Source organism: Budorcas taxicolor, chromosome 11 (genome assembly GCF_023091745.1).
Source record: "Budorcas taxicolor isolate Tak-1 chromosome 11, Takin1.1, whole genome shotgun sequence".
NCBI classification, from domain to species: domain Eukaryota; kingdom Metazoa; phylum Chordata; class Mammalia; order Artiodactyla; family Bovidae; genus Budorcas; species Budorcas taxicolor.
Window position 1 is genome coordinate 128,447,089 of NC_068920.1, and position 21,457 is coordinate 128,468,545.

Sequence of the window (21,457 nt, forward strand, 5' to 3'; positions counted from 1 at the left end):
CCTAAGCCTGCGGGAAGCAGCTTGGAGGGAGAAGGGCACCGGCCAGCGTGGTCTCAGCCCACCACCTCTGCTGACTCTACCTCACCGCCCTCCCCGAGATCCCTGCCTCAGCAGCCAACTGGGAATATGGGTTTGTGTGCAAATCCCTACCCAGGCGAGCACCCCAGCAACAGCTTCAAGGCTTCCAGCACTTTCTATGGTTGTTCACAGCTCTTGGCTATGGCTCAGACTTCCTTCTCCGGGCTATGATTCAGATGTCCTTGCAGGAGATAGAATGGCCTCTCGGCATTGACACCTTGTCCAGGTGCCTCCTGGGAACTGGTCTTGTCTGTCCCATCCTGGCCATGTGGCTTGCCAGCCTGTCAGAGTGGGAAATGCACTAACTCCATGACAGCCCCTTCTATCTGCACCTTGACCAGCAGAAAATTCTCCCATAGTCTCTAATGGAAAAGTCTTTCTCCTTGGTCCTGGTTCTGACCTTCTAGGGTCATAGGAGCTCGTCTAATCCATCTTCCACCCTGAAACCTTCCATATACTCAAAAGCAGTTCTCTCATAGTCCCTGGGCTCCTCTGTTCCAGGCCAAAGCATCACACAGAGGCCCCCACCCTGCTGGCCCCTGAGAGTGTTCCAAAGGCGCAAGCACAGCCCTCCATGTGTTCCCCTGTGTCTGCCAGTTTCCTTGTTAAGGCAAACCACCCTCCCAGGTGTGCGTTATTAGCATCCTCGTGGTGGGCAGGGAAACCGAGGTAGCAGGCCTGTGGAGCACACAGTCTGGCTGTGGAGTCGGCGCCCCAGGCAGGCTGCTGGCAGCCCTCCCCTCGCCCTGGGACCTGGGTTTCCCCGGCGCCTGGTGTCTCGGTGCTGCCGGCCTGTGCTGCTCAGTCTAGGAGGCAGAGCAGTGAAGGGGGCGTTGCTGTCTTGCAGAAATCTCCTTCAGGGTGTGGATGTGCGGGGGCAGCCTGGAGATCATCCCCTGCAGCCGAGTGGGCCATGTCTTCCGGAAGAAGCACCCGTATGTTTTCCCAGATGGCAACGCCAACACGTATATAAAGTGAGTGTGTGTTGCAGGGGTTCGGGTTCCCCGGGGGTGGCATGGCCATGGGCTTTTCTGGTGATAGGCTGTTGCTCTCCCGGTTTCTCTGGTAGGTTTGGCTGCCCGGGTGTCGTGAATGGACAGGGGTTGCGTGTTATGCTTGCTGGGCCACAGCCTGGGCGAGAGAGGTCAGGCCTGCCCATCCAGGTCCAGGCTGGAGGCCTTGAGGCCTTTCTCCACCCTTGACTTCTCCCAGGCTTGGCAAGGCCCTGCCTGTGGCCTCGGGGGCTTCAAGTCACTGGGCAGCACCCTCCTGCAGGGCTCAGGGCTCTGGGTATTTTATGTTCTTTGGGGCAGGGGGAGGGCAGCCATTTTTGCCCCTGAGTTCTAGAAGATCCCTGCAGGGATCACTTTCAGGCTGGGTCACCAGGGGAAAGGCGCTTGGGGAAGATTCGGGAATGGGGAAGCACAAGTAGATACAGCCCAGATGACCGCTCCAGGGCCTCGTGGGGGCACAGAAACGGCCAGGCTGGCATAGTCCCTGAGGCCCTGGGCTCCTTTCCTGGGGCTCACCACTTGCTGCCCAGGGACAGGACGAAGGTCATAGGGTCTCAGTGACCCAGCGACGCCCACTTGCCTATTCTTGCTTCCTCGCTCCCTCCATACACCCACCTCCTTTTCATGATTTCTTCAGCTTGTTTCCTCTTCTTTAGAAATGCCTCTGTCCTCCTTTTCTCTTGCTGCTCGTCTTCTCCTCCAGCTTCTTCTCCTCTCCTCTCCAGTCCTCTTGTCACTTGACCCCCTCACTCCCCATTTATTCCTCCTTCGCCCTTTGCCCCTCATTTGGTCCAGGGAGGGGGAGCAGAGCGCCTCTTTGAGGGTTTTTCTTCCCCTGCAGTGTTTTCTTCTGGGTTCTCTCCTCCTCAGTTACTCGCACGTGTGGACAGGTGTGGGTGTGGACAGGTGTAGGGGAGCTGTAGGCTTGACCAGTGAGAAAGCTGACCTTATGCTGGGCAGGTTAGGGTCATGAGAACCCCCTTAACAGGGACTGGAACAAAGGCAGGGCTGCCTGGGGTCTTGACAGGGAAAGATGAACTGGGATGCCTGGTGCAGGAAAGTCAAGGGGCTATGATGTGGAGTGGGGGCCAGCCGGGGAGTGCGGGGCAAAGCCTCGAGCTCTAGAAAGTTCTTTGCATTTGAGACTGGGCCCTGCTTGCCACCAGTGGAGTTGAGGGGAAACTTGGGGCAGTGTGGTCTCGGCAGCGTCCAGTATGCTGATGGTTAGGCCAGTGGAGGGAGCTGGCAAGGAGCTGTCTTCAGTGCACCAAGAGCTGGACTGCATGTACAAAACTCCTTCAGGTCCACGGGCTTGAAGGGCAGGCCATGCCCTCTTGGTGACACCCCCGAGTCCATGCACTCAAGCCTTGGGAGGTGCTGCTCAGGCTTCTGATTGTTTTCCCGTGTCTTCTCTTCCCGGTACCCTGGTGTCCCGGATAGCTGAGTGACAACATCCTCCATGTCTGTCTCTTTTTCTGTGACCTTTGGGGTCAGACTCACTGCAGATAACTAATTAAAAAATAAATAAATAAAACTTCAGAGTCCTGGCAAACATTTGACCAAGATGGCTTGGTTACTTCATTCTTTACACCTGCGCCAAGCTAATCACATGCCTGTGCAAATCTCGTGCGTGACTGTCTTCCCCCTTGGAGAGCTGCGCCCTTTGCTGATAGGGAGAGTTCTAGAACAGGAGCCCGCAGATGACCAGAGATGAGATGGTCAACACTCTCCCCTCTTGTATTGGCACCAAAGGAGCACACGAGATTCCTCCTGGCTTTTTTTCTCTTTTTCTGAGAGCCACGGGAAGTTCAATTTCTGGTATAATTTCTCTGGTCTGTGCCTTTTGGGAGGAGGGTATGTCATGACTACTAAAATCCTGTGTCTTGGGGGAGAGGCCCCTTTGGAGACCAGTGGGCTCAGCACCCTGGGGAGAATAAAGTTACTGGACCGTGGTGGCTCCCATGGGGGTGACACTGCCCACTTGTCACATGTGTGTATTTTACCTAGATATGTCCTCGGTCCTCTCAAATAGCCTGTCCCTGACACTCTTTGTCTCCCCAGGAACACCAAGCGGACAGCTGAAGTGTGGATGGATGAATACAAGCAGTATTATTATGCTTCCCGGCCATTCGCCCTGGAGAGGCCCTTTGGCAAGTAAGTGTCTCCCTTAGTTGGTTTGTGCAGACAGCCCAGAGCCCCAGCTCACTGGCCCGAGGCGAGAGGGTCTCCCAGGCCGCCAAGCCCCTCCAGGGCCGGGGCTGGGCCTGATCTCCCCTCCTATGTCTTCTTGCTCCTGCTGGGCACAGGGCCCCGGGCCATGCCTGTGGGAGACCCTGGCAGCCTGGACCATCCACTCAGTGGGTAGAGCCATGCCCTGCGCAGTGGACTGGTGTTTCCAGGTTTCACAGAAAGGTGGGATGCTGGGCTAAGCAGCCCTGCTCCCTCTGGATTAGAGTTCCCTCCTCCTCCTTCTCAGCTACTGAAGCCTTAATCCTCCTCTTTTTAGGAGGAATAGTACTGTGTAGATCTCTAGAGCAGGCCTCCAGCTTCATGGGGGTGGAAGAGGACAGGGAGAGGAGTTAAGGGCCAGATGCCATTTCATGAGATGCCTCATTAGCCCTCTGCAAACTGAGAAATGGGTATAATAACCCCTGTTTTACAGATAAGGAGTCTGAGGCTTCTACAGCTTCAGGTACTTGCCATGGATCACACCATTATAGGAGAAGCTCAAATCACACCTGTCTGATCCCCAAACTTTGTGATGTTGCATTCCCCAACTCAGGGCTGGTTTGAGTAGAGAAAAATGGCAACTTGATTGATGTTATATTCATCTTTTTTGAGAGGGGGCAACTGGTGGCTTTTGTCATCTGATGTCCCTCAGTCGTACTAAGGCTGTGAAACAGATGGCATGTTTGCAGCCTACATGCCATCGATCGAGCCCATCACTCCCAGGTAGATTAAATCACGAGCCTGCCAAAGTGTTTGCATTTCTGAAACTGAACACCCACGCTGGTCTCCGCTTCTCCTCAGAGCCTCCCACAGTGTTTATTCTGAGTCCTCAGCTTACCTCCGGTTCATTGGCCATGTCCGTCCACCCCTCCTTTCTTCACTGCCTTCCCTCTCCAGCTTGGGTTCTACTTTCTTGCGTAAGCAGAGTGCTTAAAAGATGTTGTCCTTGAATCTCTTGCCATGTTGGGCACCTACCCGCCCTCCCAGGCCTCCCTCTTGACCTTGGGTGAACCTGACTTTGTGCCGTTTCCCACTGTGGGCAGGCTGCTGAACAGCTCTGGGAGTATTGGCCGGTGCTGCTAAACCTCTGTGGCCATCCGGCTCAGGGAGGCCCTCCGCGGGGCTCTTAATCCTGCCCCCTTGCCAGCCGACGTTCTCCCTCAACCTCCATTTGTACCTTTTCCATTTTCCCCAGCTGCGGAGTCCGCCCAGCTTCCACTCAGCACGTGACACCTCTGTTCTGTAGATGAAATAGACAGCACCAGCTTCCTGAGCCTGACCACCCTGTGCCTGCGCTATCCTCCTGTCTCTTTTATCTGGAAGAATAAGGGGTGCCTCCCGCTGTGGCAGGCCAGCCCTCTACCTGTTCCTCAGATGCACCCTTCTCTCCTGCATTCATTCATAAATCAGCACTGATCAAGTTCCCACTGCCTGGATTCATCTCCTCCTGCCTCTCAGCTTCTCAAACTTTCATGTGCACACAGATCTCCCAGGGACCTTGTTACAGTGTGGATTTTGGTTCAGTTGGCGTGCATTTCTGTGAGCCCCAGGTGGTGCTGTGCTGCTGATCTGAGGACCTCAACTCAAGGAGCAGAATTCCAGGGTGATGGTTTCCAGACTCTCTGCATGTCTCAGTCACCCAGGGAGCTTCAAAAACTGCTGCTGCCTCTGTTTCAGCCTCAGAGAGTAGACTGAGTCTGGACTGTGTCCTGGGCTGTAGAATGTGTAAAAGATGCACCCCCCCCCCCCCCCCCAACTAGGTGACTCTAACCTGCAGACAGTGTGGGAGCCCCTGTTCCAGGGGACTTCGCCCACCCTGTGCCTTCACGCTCCCTGATCACCCCACTCTCGTCTCTATTGCATGGCTCCCATTAGTATTTAAATTTATTCTGTATCTTACATATGTTTTAAAAAATGAAACAGAGAAGGAAAGAAAACAAACCATAAGAACTCTCCCTCAATCCAACGCTGCTCATCACCTACCTTGTCTTCTGCTCCTTCAGAGCCAAGCTTCATGAAAGAGCTGCCACATTGCTGTCTGTGGCTCCCATTTCCCTGCTTCTGACTGTGAGCTGAGGCCATGGCCTCCATCCCCTACGATCACTCCCACCTGGCCCACCCATGGCCCCCTGGGACCCTTACCTTCCTCGATTACTCCATTGATATGAGTCTTCTCCCACCCAAACCCCTTCAGGCACCCCTCTGATCTCAGTTTCTAGAACTGAAGTCTTGGCTCTCATCCTGAGAGGCAAGCTGCACCCTCTCTGCCCACCCTTGTATGTTGGTCTTCTCTGAGGACCTGTCATAAACCCTTGTTTTACTCCAGGTTTTCCCTGCCATCAGCCACCTCTGTGCTGCTGATAAGCACGTTTCTATCCCTCTCCTGCACCTCTCCTCTGAGCTCCAGCCCTTAGAGAAGGAAATGGCAATCCAACCAGTATTCTTGCCTAAAAAAATCCCATGGACAGAGGAGCCTGGTGGGCTACAGTCCATGAGATTGCAGAGTTGGACACAACAGAGCGATTAAACACATCCTGCACCTCTCCTGAGCTCCAGTCCTTATGTCCAAATAGCAACTGGACATCTCTGCCTGGATGCCCCCCAGGCTCCTCTGACTCAACAAGTTCTAACTGAACTCTTCCTGTTTGCTCCTAAACTCGCTCTTTTCCCCATATTCCCCACCTTAGCTCTTCCATGAATCCTGTTGTCAAACCAGAAATCTTGAGTGTCAACCTTGACTTCTCCCTCCCTGTCCTCCCACACCTCAACAATTACCAAGTCCCAGAGATCCTGCCTCACTCATAAACTGATCGTCTGGATTCTTGCAAATACTGAACATTTAGCCTTTTTCAAATGATGTCATTCCTGTTCTCATATTGCTTAGCGTCTGGTGAGGAGATGCGGTTAATGCTGTATAAGAAGTTCCAGTATCATGAGGGCGCCCAGTCCAGTCTTTGGGGTGGAAGGAGGTGAGGCTTGAGAAAGCAGGGCTGGTTCTGTGTGGCTGCCAAGGAAGAACAGGGTGTATGTGGAAATCAGGTGTGCTGGTGGAGGAGTAGAGAGAATGAAACCTGTCCCTTCTCTCCCATCCCCACCCTACTCCCCTGCCAGAAAGCATGGTCAGCTCTGGGTTTCGACAGTGATCTCCTAACTGCTCTCCCAGCTTTGGGCACCAAACTCATTTACCTTCAGTTGCTATTGTTGTTCAGTTGCTCAGTCATGTCCAACTCTTTGAGACCCCACAGACCCAGATTCCCTGTCCTTCACTATCTCCCAGAGTTCACTCAAACTCATGTCTGTTGAGTTGGTGATACCATCCAACCATCTCATCCTGTCATCCCCTTCTCCTCCTGCCCTCAATCTTTCCCAGCACCAGGGTCTTCAGTGAGTCATTTCTTCACATCAGGTAGCCAAAGTATTGGAGCTTCAGCATCAGTCCTTCCAATGAACATGCAGGGCTGATTTCCTTTAGGACTGGCTGGTTTGATCTCCTTGCAGTCCAAGGGACTCTCAAGGGTCTTTTTCAGCACTACAGTTTGAAAACATCAATTCTTCGGCACCATCAGTAGATGCTCTTAAAGGAATAATACTACCACATTGTACTCTGTTTCAAACCCATCTGTGGCAGCCCATTGCCCTGAAAATAAAGGCCAAGCTCCTTCTTGGTATTTCACAGGACCTTTATGACTGCACGTTCACCTCTCTTCTCGCTCACCTCCCCTCTCCCACCTCCCCCAACACACACACACATTCTAACCTGCACCACTGCTACCGCCAATAGACCCCTTCCCTCTTCACATGCACTAATCTCTCTCTGCTGTTCCCCTGCTACTGCCAGGCACCCCCACTTTACCCTCATTCTGGTTTGTCTAGACAATGTCCACTTTCCTTCCAGCTTCCACATCACCACCCAACCACCACCAACCTGATAAGCAAGGGGCCACCCCTGAGGTGCTCCCACAGCCCCTGCACACCCACCCCACATCCACCCTGGACTGTGAGCACCTGGTTCATTACCTGTCTCTCTTGCTTGAAAGCTCACCATCAGGTCCCTCTTGGGCACAATGCCTGGCACATACTAGGTACTCAGTAAGTGACAGAGGATGGGATGGCTGGATGGCATCACCAACTTGATGGACGTGAGTTTGAGTGAACTCTGGGAGTTGGTGGTGAACAGGGAGGCCTGGCATGCTGCGATTCATGGGGTCGCAGAGTCAGACACAATTGAGCAACTGAACTGAACTAAAATGAAATATGTGACGGCCAAAACCCAGAACCAGCTAAAGAGAATTCTTGGGCTGTCTTGGCCGGGATGGGGTTTAGCAGGTGGGGGAATAAGGGTGGTATTTTAAGAGCAGAATCCAAAGAGGGATTTGTGAGTAAGTAGACCCAGAGCCCTGACAGTGAATTATTAACAACACGCCAAATATTCTTATAGCTTTATTTTTAATGAAAAGTAAAAATAGCCCCAAATTCTATTTCCAAGTAAAAGCACAAATCTTTGGTGTCTTCTCCACTCCACTGTGAGGTATTGCCAAGTGTTTCCATAGCTCTCTCTGGGGCTCCCAACATCTCTCTTAGTTAATTGCTCCAGCACCCTCCAGAGATTCGTGGGTGCAGAGAGTGGGCACAGGCTGCACAGGGCACCTCCCAGCCTGGAGGGTGGGTGCCCCTGGGCCATGTGGCTGGTGCCTGTCTCCAACCAGCTGTGTTTTGTCTCCGTGTCTCCCCGCCTCTGCCGCCCCAGCATCGAAAGCAGACTGAACCTGAGGAAGAACCTGCAATGCCAGAGCTTCAAGTGGTACCTGGAGAATGTCTACCCAGAACTCAGGTATCCACCCTGTGCTTTGAGCCTTTGCTGCCTGCAGAGAGAGACACTCTGCTAACTTGGTTTGGAGAAGGGACTGCCTGTGGCCATCTGTATGAGGGGTTTTAACTAGGTGGAGTTCTGAAAATACCAGTTGGCTCTGCTTATCCCGGAAACCAGAGAGAGAATTTTATTCATTGGTGGCATGAGGGATTGAGGTTGGCTTCTGGTAGTATTTCTCAGCTACTGGGATTTGAGCTCTGGAGTGTGACCTCAGGGCGTGGACTCACTGATTCCAGGCTCCAGACTCCTGAGTCATTCCTTGCTGCCTCATTCCTAGTGACACCTCTCCCATCCTCAGGGCCTGTTACAAGTCATTGTAACACAGCCAGGGCGACATGCCCCTGCCATTTTCCAGACACTGCCCGACCTCTCCGACAGCTGGTGTTACTGTTAATCCTAAGAACCGCGGATTCTCATCCCTCCATGGCCTTCCTCTAGGGTGCCCAAGGACTCTTCCATCCATAAGGGCAGTATCCGACAGAGGCAGAAGTGCCTGGAGGCTCAGAAGCAGAAAGACCAAGAGATCTCCAGCCTCAAGTTAAGCCCCTGTGTCAAGACTGAAGGCAAGGATGCCAAGTCCCAGGTAAAGTAAGCTGGGACTACTTGAATGGCTGGGGATACTTGAACATATGAATGTGTTTGGCCTCTGCTTCCTGCTTTTGCGTGACCCAGGTGTCTAGCTATACCTGGAGCTCTGCATCAGAACAGGAGAAGCACAGTGCCCCTCACTCTGGGACTGGGTTCACTCCACTAGGTTTCCAAATGCATGGGCTTTCTCTTAACAATGCCTCCCCGGGCAACTTAGCACCTCTAGGAATTAACCATTAAATTAGCAGGAGTTGAATGAAGATGTCCAAGCTGCTGCTGGTAAACCTGGGCTGGATCAGGCAGGGTGGGCAGCACAGCCACCTGAAAAGCCACTGCCTCCAGGATGGAATACCTGCTCTATGAGTCTCCCTGCTGATCTCACCCTGTCTTCCAGGCAGTCACATCAGTGGCGGTACGGCCTTCCCCATCGTCCGCCATTCCCGTCTCTGGGCAGGTCCCTTGATCATCGCTCTTCTGCCCTCTGCAGGCCTGTGGCTCCACCGCTGCTCTCTCCTGCGTCCCCCAGGTCCAGAGGGACCTCGGTCGCCCCTTCTCAGAAAGGTTTCCTTGTGCCTTAGCTGATTCATCAACACTCTGTGAGTGTTCTGCCCTCTGAGGATCGAGCTCTTTTAAAAGTCACTGGCACATTCACAGCCTGTCTCAACCTCTGTAACACTTGGCCTGCTGGATGCATTAGAGCTTGTCCATCTTGTAACTTCCCTCCTGGCTCTGGGGACACTGCATGATCCCGATTGTCCTGAATTTCTATTCTTTCCACCGCTTGTCTTTACTGCTGGCTCCTCTCCCCAGCTCTCAGACCCTTATGGTGAATATTCACCAAGGTTCTCAATTCACTGTTCTTTTCTTTGTGAGTGGTTTCTTGGAAATTTTATTCATGCTTTCAGCTTTAGTAACCTCCTCTGTCTTACTGATTCACAAATTCAGTGTCTTCACCCATCCGTGAATTTACTCATTCATTCATTCACTCAACAAACATGTACATTCTTTGCTGATTGTGGAGATGGACAGACAAAAGGCCATGTTGTGGGCATCAGCGGCCCCTCGAGGGATCTAACACAGAAAGGAACAAGTCAGCAGGCACTGTGATCTAATCTCTGCCCTGGAGAGAGATTGGTCCGTGATGCTGTAGAAGTGCAAAGCGAGGGCGTCCAACCTCTGCATGAGGGTTGGGAAGTCTTCCCAGAGGACCTGAGCAGGAGTGGTGTCCTCAGAGATGAGTAGAAACACGCGAGTCAGGAAAGGGAGAAAGGGCAGGCGGGGAAGTCCAGTGTGTACCACGCCCTTGGCCTGGGAGGCAGAGTGCCTTTCAAGACATAGTCAGGGGGTGGAATGTGAGGGAGCTACAAAGGTGAGGCCGGAGAGGAAGAGGCACATCACAGCCTTTTTCCAGCTGAAGAGGTTGAGTTTTATCCTCAGGAGTAGGAGCTGTGCAAGCCTAGGAGATGGGTGGAGGCTGGCGGGTTTACACTTAGCTGACCCTCCCAGACTCTCCCTCTCAAACACTGGGCGATCAAGTCAGTCCACGGCCATGACAAACCCCTCTGAAACTCAAGCCAACAGATGGCTCCAAGCACCTATCAGGCTCCCCAGCCATTGCACCATCCCCTGATTCTCTCTGAGTGGTCACCTTTCCCAGGCTCTGAGCTCCCAGTCCTGTGCATCATCTCCTGTGGCTCCTGTTTCTCCTACATCCCCCATTCCTGCAAGACCCAGCCCTCCTCCCCTCAGAATAGCTGTTCTTGGCCCAGGCATTCACTTCTTCATGCCAGATCAGCAGCCCTCAGGCACTATTGACAGCTGGGGCTGGGTCAGTCTGTGGTGGGGACCATCCTGTGTGCTGTAGGCTGTCTAGCGGCTCCCCTGGTCCCTGTGCACTGGATGTCAGTAGCATCCCCCCCCCCCCCACACACACACCAGTCATGCCAATCAAAGCTGTCTCCAGGCTTTACCAAAGGCCCCTGGGAGACAAGACCATTCTGCTTGGGAACCACTGTGTTAGATTATGGCCACTGCCTCAAGTAACCTGTAGTCACCACACCATAGTTCCCCATCCCCATGCAGCCTTCAGTGGCTCCCCAGTGTCTGCCTTGGCCTGGCACTTGAGGCATCACACCCCCACCCCCAGCCTCCAGATTGCCGAGATTTTTCCAAAAATCATCTCTGCTCCAGCAGGACATGGGAGGGGGCTGCCTGAGTCAGACAGGAAAGGGGGAAGGAGACAGAGGTGTCAACTGTGCTTGAAGTGTGGCAGCATGGCTGAGAATGATACCGCTTGTCAGTGGCGTTTTATAAAATGTGTGAGGAGATAACACACATCGCTCTCTTCTGATTCTGTGTGTGGGCCCTGCTTGTGGGGGATTGCAAACAGCCAGAATGTCATTGCCCCCCTTTCCCTGGAACAGAAGTTTGTCTTGTCTGTTTGTAGCAGAGTAGGGGTTCTTCTGTCTTTGGTTGCATAAGAAGTGGCAGCGGGTAGCCACTGGCTCTCCGGGTCTCAGGAAGGAGTCCCCCCAACCCCTGTAACCTGGCCAAGGAAGATGCTGCCAGGCCTTCATTTAACTGGAAAGGAAAGGTCCCTCTTCTGGCTGACATTATGGTGGAGTGAGGAAGGGGAGAGGAAAGAGCTGTCATTGTTGGAAACTACGGCTTATCATGGAAACAGTCTTCAAATGAGCAAAGAGTTCTTTTCTAGAGGATCTTGCCAACCTGTCACTCCTCTCTGCTTCAGAGAGAACAGTTGGGTGTGTGTGGCAGCAGTTCGAATTCAGGATATGGAAAGAACACACGAGTTAGGAAGATGTTCAGTTTTCATCAACTGATGACACCTACTGAGTGTGTGTGGTGCCCTGGGCACCAGGCTGCGTGCTGGGGTACAGGGTGGGACTAAACGTGGGTTAGGCACAGCTCTCTCCTAGCAGGGCCCACAGCCAACAGCCGGCCTGGCGTGCCTGTCCAAGTATTCTGAAGGTGTTGAACCCATGAAGAGAAATCCACATAGTTATTTCAGCCAGACGGGTCCCCCAGGCGTGTGCCTGGGGGTGCATGCATGTGTTTCTGGGTGTGTGCGTGTTCGAGCCCGTGTGTGCATGGAGGGTACACCCTTGTGGGATTGACTTAGGTTACCTTTCTCTTCCTTTCAGTGTCTGCTCCTCCTTCCTGCGTAGACTCCCTGAGCTGTCCTCCCGTTTCCCGACCCCTCCTGCTAATGCACTCTCCCTCCTTTGCTCCTCTCCCTTCCCACACCTCTGGCTTCTCCTATCCCTTGGCCGTTCAGAGATGTCGCATTGCCCCTCAGACCCGGACTCTCTCACCTTCCCTCCCGCCCCCACCTCTCTGTCTCTGAGAGACCACGTCAAGGAAGCGATATTAAAAACCCAGTTAAGTAGATGTTATCCTCATTTTACGGATAATGAGACTGAGGTCTGGAGAGATGATCCTAGGTCAGACGCTAGGAAGTGAGGAAGGCAGGATTTGAAAATCTGGCCGCCATACTACATCAGCTGTTGCTGCTGCTGCGGCTCGAGTCATAACTGGTTCCAGGGCCCTTTTATTCCACTGAATCTCTGGAGAAGTTGTCCGTCTCTGAGGCCCCTCCTCCCGGTTGTAAATATTAAAACTAGAGATCAGCTCCTCCTTGACAGGAGATAGCCAGCAAGAGGTTCTTCCTCTTGGCTGGTTTCCAGTGGCAGCCCCTATGCGAAGGAAACCAAGGTCACACCCCACGTCAGGGACCTGGGAGGGGGCAGACGGGATATCGACGGGAACTGAGCAAGAATGTGAATGGAGGCCCGCTCTCTGCAGACTCCACACCAGCCCAGGGGACACACACGGCTCTGCCTTCCAGCCTGGGCTGCCCCCTTTTCTTCCCACCTCACCTCTGTCCCCACTGTGAACTCCCAGCCTGCATCTCACCATATGGTCACTCTCCTCCAAACAGTCCCCTTAGGGCCTGGGTGTGGGTACTAGGAACTCAGTCAATCCTCTGGAATGGACCCAGGGAGAGAGATCCATGCAGGTCCTGAATTGGGCTCGGGTCATTTGGGTGGTGGGTTCTGGGGTCCTTGACTTGTGAGCAGAGCATGGGGGTCTGGGGCCTTGAACTCTGCTTCCAGTTGGCCACTCACTCTGCAGGTGGCATGTCCCCGGGCACGTGGGTGTCCGTGATGTTGAGAGAAGTCCATGTGACCACGGCTGTTTTCTGGCTCCAACACCGGCTTACCACCCTGCTCTACCCCCAGCCCCATCTATCCCTCACCCTGCCTTACCTTCCTTTCCTCGCTTGCTTGTCAACCTTGGGAACAAAATAGCTAACCTGAGTGTGTTTTCAAGATGGTGGCAGCCTGGTACCTTGGGTAGAGAGTGAGAGAAATACACCATCAGTTTGTAAATATGTGAAGCCCCAGGAGCCTCCTGGGTAATAAGTTTCATGTCAATTTTATTGGATTCCCTAGAAAAATATTTGTGAAGGATAGGAAAAGACAGATGTACCAATCTAGTCATATCTCAATTTAAAGAAATGGGAAAAACATAAAACTTTGCAGTGTGTCCTTCTACCTGGAAGCCCAATAGTTCAAGCTACCAGCTTGTGAAGGATTCAGGCAGGCAGCTGGGTGGCCTGGAGATGAAGATCAGAGCCCTTCCCCGCAAACCCACACTTGCACTGGCACCTCTCCATCAGTCTACACATGGGACAGGCTGCCAGCAGTCACTTCCGCACCTGACACCACCCTTCCTCCCCAGCTTTCTCAGCACACCCTTGTGCTTGCCCCAGCATGACTGCCTCTCAAATGTCACTCCTGGGAGGTAAAGCAAAGGCAGTTTTCCAAAGGGAGACCTCCAGGGCCGTCTCTCCTGTTGGCATCCTGCACCAGCACAACCAACAGGCAGTAACTGAGCTCTTGGTCTGTGGCCAGCACCGTCTGGACATGTCTGCGCATCACCCTCCATGTAAGGGGCTGCTGTTACCTTCATTTCACAGATGAGACTAAGGCGCAGAGTGAAGTAGCTCATCCAGGTTTGGGGGTTCATAAACAGGCGAGCCAGGATCCCTGCCCCAGCAGTCACTCCAGGACCCAACACAGTATGTACTGGGTGTATTCTCACAGCGAGGGAGGAAAGGACAGGATGGATCGGAAATGAAGACTCCAGAGTAAGTCTAGTGAAGATCCCAACTCCACTAAAGGAGGGGAGCATGTCCCAGAGCCTCCCCTGGTCAGAGGGCCCCAACCTGGGTGTGGCTGAGCTCTGTCCTTGCGGGTGGTGAAGAGTCCCAGCACAGCTGATCAGTGCATTTGGGGGATCCCACAGCTATACAGGTGTATCAGAGGTCAGCTAAACTGAATGTTCACTTGAATCCACCTGTTCATGCCCAACATCTTGTCTGAAGTGGGCTTCCAGGGCATGTTTGATGGACCAGTATGATGCCTGGTGTGGCCTAAGAGGTTCAAGGCCAGCCCATGGCCCCGGGTGTGCTGGGTTTGGATCCCATCTCACTGAGGGGGTCCCCTGGCATTGCCCAGAGCAACCGTTGACCTCAGTCCCCCTCCCATCAAATCGTACCTGCCTCCCAGAGTGGCTGTGAGGGTCTTGTAGACAATGAAAGTGGAAGATCTAGGACAGGAGCACCCCTCGGCTTTACGTAATTGTGGCTGCCGAATCACAGAACGGCCAGCAAAGCTGGCTCCCATCCTCTATTTCTTCTCCATTGTTTATTCTTCCCTACATGGGGGAATTTTTGAAATGGAAACTTACCACCAGCAGAAAATGAGGTACACTTCTGCCTAAAGGAAAACACAGCCCCCTAACTTCTGTCAACTTGGGAATCTTTTTCTGTCCTCACCCAACCACTCCTCCTTCCCACGTGTCGGGAAAATATTGTTCACAGAGATTCTGCTCCAGGGGCCAGGCCCGTAGCTCGGTGTTCCACGTGCATCTTCTTACGTCACCTGCACAACAACCGTCTGAACCATGTCAGTACCCCCATTTCACAGATGGTGTAAGCAAGGCTTAGATAGACTGACCAAGGCTACCCAGGTCATATGAGAGTCTTGCTAAAGCAGGACATGGGCCACCTGCCTCCAGAGACCAAGCTGTTAGACCAGGCTAGGGTTTCTCAACCACAGCACTATTGGCATTGGTATTAGATGATTCTTCATTGTAGGGACTATCTGTGCATCATAGAATGTTTAACAGCATTCCTGGCCCCACCTACTAGCCAGTAATATCCCCAACCTAGTCATAGTAGTAAAAAAATGCCTTCAGACACCACCCAATGTTTCCTGGGTAGGTGGCCGGGGGCAAAAGCACCTGAGCTGAGAAATACTACCCTAGACTTATTGCTTCTTACCTGCTAGAGGTGACTCTGGACCATTCTAGAGTCAAACCCTGCGCTGAGCCCCTGACTTAGCTTCTTGCCTGCTTCCTTCAGAACTTTGCTCCTTCAGGTATCTCCTCATGAGAACTTCTTTCCTCTCTGCTTCTCCATCCAATGCAGGATGGTGAGCCCCAGGCTGAGCGCTGTGGCCAGATGGGCATTTACTAGAGAGAGGTCTGCTCCCCACTGATAGGCACTACCATCTCCACTCACACTGGCAGCTCCAGCGATGTTCTCTGAGCATGGAAGGCCGGCAGGTGGTCCAACCTGGACCACACCCTTACCATCATCAGTCCCCATCTTTCAGGGCAGGAGCAAAGCAGGTCAACGGCCAGGAGGAGATGCCGTCCTCCAGCTCCTCATCAGTCTGTCCTGGAGTGGGGCAAGGCGGCCCACACCGCCTCCAGGATGGCCTCTGGGGTCTTCCCATAGATACGGCTGTCTGTGTGCACTGGGTTAGGGGCTGGGACTTCTCCAGTCCCCCAGAAGGAGCTGTCAGTGCTTGGCGATCAAGGCCAGGCCAGCCTGAGCCATCAGTGCTGCCTTCTTGAATTCATTTCTGACTCTGAGATTCATTTAATAAGCCCATTCATCACCGGCCATTCTGGGAAGCTAGACAGGCTGCAGAATGGGAATTGGAAACCCTCTCCTCACTTCCTGCCCTGCCTGCTCCTGTGTTGTGCTTCCCGTTAAGCTCTCTCCTCTCCTCTGCGCTCCTCTGGGGAAATGCAAGAATGGATTATTCTGATGCCAGTAAAGCACCAGCTAATGGAAAGTCCACGTGGTGTGAGGGCTTCGATCCTTGTCTGACCTCCCTGGGGGTTGGTCGGCTCAGCCCCCAGCCCCACAGTGTACCATGTGTGTTCCTTCCCAAAAGGCATTTGTGGATGGGAGGTGTCTCGGGGCACAAAGGGCCACCTCTCCCCACCCTCCCACCTGCCATCCCCAGCATTTCTGGGTTTTGAAGCCCCTAAGATACTTAAAAAGAAATGTCAAAATGGGTTTCCAGAAATTGTGGTATGTGTTAAGTTTTTGTGTTTAATCAGTTAACTTTTTTAATATAAGAAAACACAAAGCCGGTGTATTATAGTAGTCATAAGATAATTACAGGGTTTATTTTTAAAATGCTAATTCATGGTTCACTGCAAGCTGTGTGGTCGGGTAACAGGACAGAGCGATGAGCTTCATCTTTCTGCATCGCTAACTGTGTGTTTAGCCTCATTTCCCGACAATGCGGAAGTCTAACACTGAGGCCAGTTGTACCGTGGACCTAGGCAAATGGCCCCTGGGCAGCCCTGCCCATAAACAGTGGCCCTTCTCTCCCCTCTCCACTGGCCAGGGGATTGTCTGGGCTCACACCCAGGACCCGTGTCCACTTTCTTCATTACTCTCCCCAAATGTTTCGGACCCTAGAGCCCACCGCTGAGCCTGATTCAGGACCCATGTGGATCTCTCTCCCTGGGTCCTTTGCAGAGGATGGACTGTGTCCTTAGTACCCACATCCAGGCCCGAGGGGACCCCTTAGAGGGGAGTGACCATGTGAAGAGGTGCAGGCTGTGAGTTCATGGTGGGGACAGAGGCAAGGTAGGAAGTAAAAGTGGGCAGCCCAGGCTGGGAGCCAGAGCTGCGTAGGTTCCCTGGTCTGTTGTTGGGTCTGCGGAGAGGAGGCCTCCACTCATATTCTTGCTCAATTCCCATCAATGTCAGGTCTCCCCCCTCCCCAGCCCCCAACATGGGGTGTGACCTTGGTTTCCCTTCTCATAGGGGCCACTGTTGGAAGCTGGCCAAGAGGAAGAACCAGCTGTCTCCTTTCAAGGAGGAACTGATCTCTAGTTTCAATATTTACAACCTGGAGGAGGGACTCTCAGAGACAGACATCTTCTCCAGAGATTAAGTTGAATAAAAGAGCCCTGGAACTAGACATGATTCCAGCAGCAGCAGCAACAACAGCAGAGAGGTTGGGGAGAGTGGATGCAGGGCCACTTCCTGTAACTGACTTAGGGTGACCTCTCTGACTTTACCTTCCTCGTCTATAAAAGGGGGATGATAACAGTACCTACCTAACTGGAGTCGCAGATTAAGTTAACATGTGTAAAGCTCCCAGAACAGCGCCTGGTACACAGTAAGTGCTTAAGAAATGCGAGCTGGTATTGGCCGTATCGTCATGGTTCTGGTCACCTCTGTGCATGTGGGTGCCTTCGCCTTTCGGCTAACCCTGGAGGAAGGCAAATGGTACGCATAAGATGGTGATGTTCACAAGGCCAGAGGAGTATTATGCATTTCCTAATGTTTTTAGTATAAAACAGTTTTGAATAGATATAGGACTCGTTGGAGGAGTATGAAGAACCCCCGTGGACCCATGCCAGGCTTCAGGAATTTTCAGTTCACAGCCAGTCTTCATCCGTCTCTATGTCCATCCTACTCCCCAGGAGGACTTTCTGGGCTAGGTCTTTTCCTGGCACTGGTGGCCTGCTATGGCAACAGAGCATCAGCTGGACAGTGGGGGTGTCATGGAAGAGGAGGGGTACAGCGCTTACTGGGGTCCTCTCTGCAGCTCCCCTCGGGGCATCCAATTCACAAATCTCTATCCCGTGATGAAGGCAAAGGACAGATGCTATCCCTGTTTTACAACCTGGGGAAAAACTTCTTCAAGGTTCTAGTTTGACAACTATTATGCCAGCATTCCTGCCCCTGATTTAAGAGCTAGGTAGTGGCCCAAGCTGCTGGTTGCTGTCTGGTCTGTGGCACCTGGAACTCTTTTCTCATAATGAGCCTCACTGAATGCCCCTTCCCATTTGCCGCCAGATCTCTGCTCGTCCCTCCAGTTCCTTAGCTCCTCCAGCTGCAGGAGCCCCAGGGCTGAGTGCTGGGTTCCCCTGGAGCACTGGTGTGTGTGCGCCCTCTTGGAACAGTTTTATTTCTTGTGACTTCCTTCTTTCCATCCTGCTCTTCTCCCACCCCTCCGTCGGAACCCCTCCTCGTTCCCTTTGTCCCTCTGTCTTCCTGTTGTCAGAGATCTCATGTTCTCAGGGCACCGATTTGGACATCTTTTCAAAGAAGAGGTGTTCTAAACACAACTGCAGGGGGTGGGGGGATCCCTGGTCACCTGCCAGGTGGCTGCTTTAAATGTCAAGTGTGGGGAAGGGACACGCGTCGAAACAGAGAAACTGGAGGCTGTGACGCTTAGCTGGGGTGTTGCTCAGTTTCCTGCCCAAGCCCAGAATTGTCCCTTGCCTCCCAGAGGTGACCTGCCTGCCCCAGGCTGGTCCCCTTCATTGGAGTAGGGGCGAGGACTTCCCTGGAGGTGTGACCTGAGAGTCTCTGACTCTTGAGTGGCATTTTCCCAGGTGATCTGTTGACAGTGGGGTCCTCCTAGGACCCCCACCCCTGTGCTTTGTACCAAGCTGTGCTAATTGTCACACGTGGGCACAGTAGTGTCCCACCAGGGTGGCTTCCAAGCACCTTGAGCTGACCCTGCCTGGCCTCTTCTCTCCAGATCTGGGCCTTCACCTACACCCAGCAGATCCTGCAGGAGGAGCTGTGCCTGTCAGTTATCACCTTGTTCCCTGGTGCCCCAGTGGTTCTTGTCCTTTGCAAGAATGGAGATAAAAGACAGGTAAGTGCTCAGTGCGTCCGCCCTGGAAGGTGGCCGCCTGTGTAGGTCTGAGTCTGTGTGCAGGAAAGAAAGAGGCTAGAGAGGAGGGAGAGTTGATAAAGAAGACATCCTTCTGGCTAGGAGAAAGGAGGGGAACTCTGGTCCCATCTGTGGTGCCCAGGCAGCCATCAGCTGCCATGTGAAAGCCTGTTGATCGCGTCGGACCTCTGCTTGCACGTGTGTCCTGTACTGCCCAGTCCAGCTCAAAAGCCCACCAGGATCCCAGAGCATGCTGGGACAGAGGCTGCAGGGCCACTAGGATGAGCAAGACTCGAACCTCTGCCTTCAGGGGCCTTGCTAGGGCTCTGGCAGAACGTCCCACAAAGTTCATAGCACTCTGGGTGCATGGCGTGCCTGGTTCCTGTGGGGGCAAAGTCGTTGGCATCACCCAGTTCCCACCAACTGGGTCTTATTAGGTGGGAATGCCCATTTTTATGGCTCACCAGCTTTGTGAGCCTTGGCAGCTTCGTGGACGTCTCTGAGCCTCAGTTTCCTCCTCTGTGCAATGAGGCTGGTGATGTACATCATACAGGGCTGCCATTTAAAGCAGTTCACCAAGTCATCCATCCATGACACCCAGTCAGCGGTAGTTCCCCCGTACCTGTCCATCCCCTCCCTCCTTGTCGTGTGTGGTGAGGTGTGGGATGCAGCCACACAAGACCTTCTCTCTGCTTGGGCCGTCGTGTGCTGAAGCTCTTTGGAGGAGCAGAGATTCAGGCACAGGGAGCTGCCCTTCCATCCCTCCTGCTTCACCAGCTGCCCCCCTCCCCCCGGCCACTCTCTCCCACTTCTTCATGATAGTGTGGATAGTGAGTGTGGATCATTTCTTTCATTGCTTCTGCGACTAATTTGCTTCACATCTTCTGGCCTAGTGCTTGGAAAGTTATTGCCTTCTAATGAGTTTTCCTAGCAAACATATTGATTTTGCTTTTATTTTTTCTAATTCATTTTTTTAAAAAGCCAGCAACAATACCTGGTAAGGCAATTAGTTGCAGCTTTCTTCCTCCTTGAGACCATGAAGTCAAGTCTCTGGATGACACTAGCCCTGTGGTGTCAACATTTTTGATAACACTGGAACTCGTGATACTGTTGCTAGGACCTAGGGCCTTAGTCGGAGAATCCAACTTAATCCTCTCCCCTCTCCAACTCTCCAGCAATGGACCAAGACTGGCTCCCGCATTGAGCACATGGCGTCCCACCTCTGCCTGGACACAGACATGTTTGGCGACGGCACTGAAACTAGCAGGGAAGTCGTCATCAATCCGTGTGAGTCCTCACTCATGAGCCAGCACTGGGACCTGGTGAGCTCTTGAAGAAGTGTTCGGAATGAGCAGGGGCCATGGGGCAGTGCTTCCCTGGGTGAGACGCAGACTGGAGACCAGGCTGCACGTGGCCGTATGCTTAGCAGAAGCCCTGAATGGGGAGACGGACACAGAGCTCCCCCCCACCCCCCAGAACGGGAGCGGTTGTCTCAGGGAGAATGAAGGCAAAGATGCAAGCCAGGAGGAACTCAGAGACAGATCCCCGTGTTCTCAATGCCATTAAGTTCCAGTCCTGGCCAGGTGAGCCCCGGAATGGTGTCTGGAGACAGAGATCTGATGGCAAGTGTTGATGTTTATCCCCTGTCTTACAAAAGAGGCCAGAGAAGAACAGCTTTCCTTGTCACTAGGCCAGGAATCCAGTGAAAGATGAAGAGTGGAGGTTGTTTTCAAAACAAATAAAGAAGCTTTTAGAAGTTTTGTCTGTGTGTCTCTTATTTTGTTTCCGCTTACGTTAGCTCGGAGCTAGGTTAAGTTCTCCTTTGAATTAGGGCGTGGGGCTGATGGGGACTCGTGGCTGAAGAGGAGGACAGGGAGATGGAACCCTGCACCACCGACAGCCTGTGCAACCTTGAAAAGAGATAGAACTTCTCTGGCCCTTCATTTCCTATGATGTCAAGTAGGGGAGTTGCAGTGTTTCCTCCCAGGGCAGGCACAGTCTCTCTCACCCAGGGGTGCTGCAACTATTTAGGGACCCCAGGCTCTGCCTGGGGAGACCCTGCTGCAGTGGATCCAGGGCAGGATCCAGGCTCCTCCCTGGCTGGAATCACTGCCCTAGGCATCTCTGCGGGCCCTGATGACTTTATAGTCTGTGGCCATTGGTTCAGGAGTTTCTTCCGCTAACAAACCCCCAGTGTGGTCTGGGAATTGGTTCTGTGGTTATCCATTCTTAGTAACTAGGGTTTAAGAAAAGAAACTCAGTCAAGGTAACTTCACTGCATGTCAATTTGTAATGGTCTTAGCTGTCTATCACCAAGTAACAAATGACCCCGAAACTTAGCAGCTTAAAGCAAAGCGCATCTCTGATCAGTTTCTATGAGGTGCGGCCTCACTGGGTCTCCTGCTTCAGGCTGACTTCAAAGGTTGCAATCAAGGTGTTGCAGTGGTTGTTGGTTCCTCACTGTTGGCCCAAAGCTGCCCTCAGTTCCCTGCCATATAGGCCTCTCCAGCCCAGCAACGGAGGCAAGCAAGCCAGGAAGACAAGGGTGCCGGCAAGACGGAAGTGACTACCCTTTCCAGCCTCATTTCACAAGTTACCTTCCATCACTTGTGCCACATTCTGTTTGAGAGAAGCAAGTCATAGGCCCAGCC

At 53.0% G+C, this 21,457-nt stretch overlaps 1 protein-coding gene across 1 annotated transcript in view; it reads left to right on the forward strand.

Moving 5' to 3' along the window:
- The window catches only part of GALNT14 (polypeptide N-acetylgalactosaminyltransferase 14), a 219,477-nt gene extending 198,955 nt beyond the window's left edge, over nucleotides 1-20,522 (forward strand). Inside the window, exons 10-15 of the mRNA XM_052648605.1 lie at nucleotides 926-1,052; nucleotides 3,153-3,245; nucleotides 8,068-8,151; nucleotides 8,629-8,773; nucleotides 18,669-18,788; nucleotides 19,982-20,522. Coding sequence (XP_052504565.1) covers nucleotides 926-1,052; nucleotides 3,153-3,245; nucleotides 8,068-8,151; nucleotides 8,629-8,773; nucleotides 18,669-18,788; nucleotides 19,982-20,140 — 728 coding nt within the window. The 3' untranslated portion in view covers nucleotides 20,141-20,522. The remainder of the gene's footprint in view (nucleotides 1-925; nucleotides 1,053-3,152; nucleotides 3,246-8,067; nucleotides 8,152-8,628; nucleotides 8,774-18,668; nucleotides 18,789-19,981) is intronic.
- The last annotated feature ends 935 nt before the right edge of the window (nucleotides 20,523-21,457 follow it).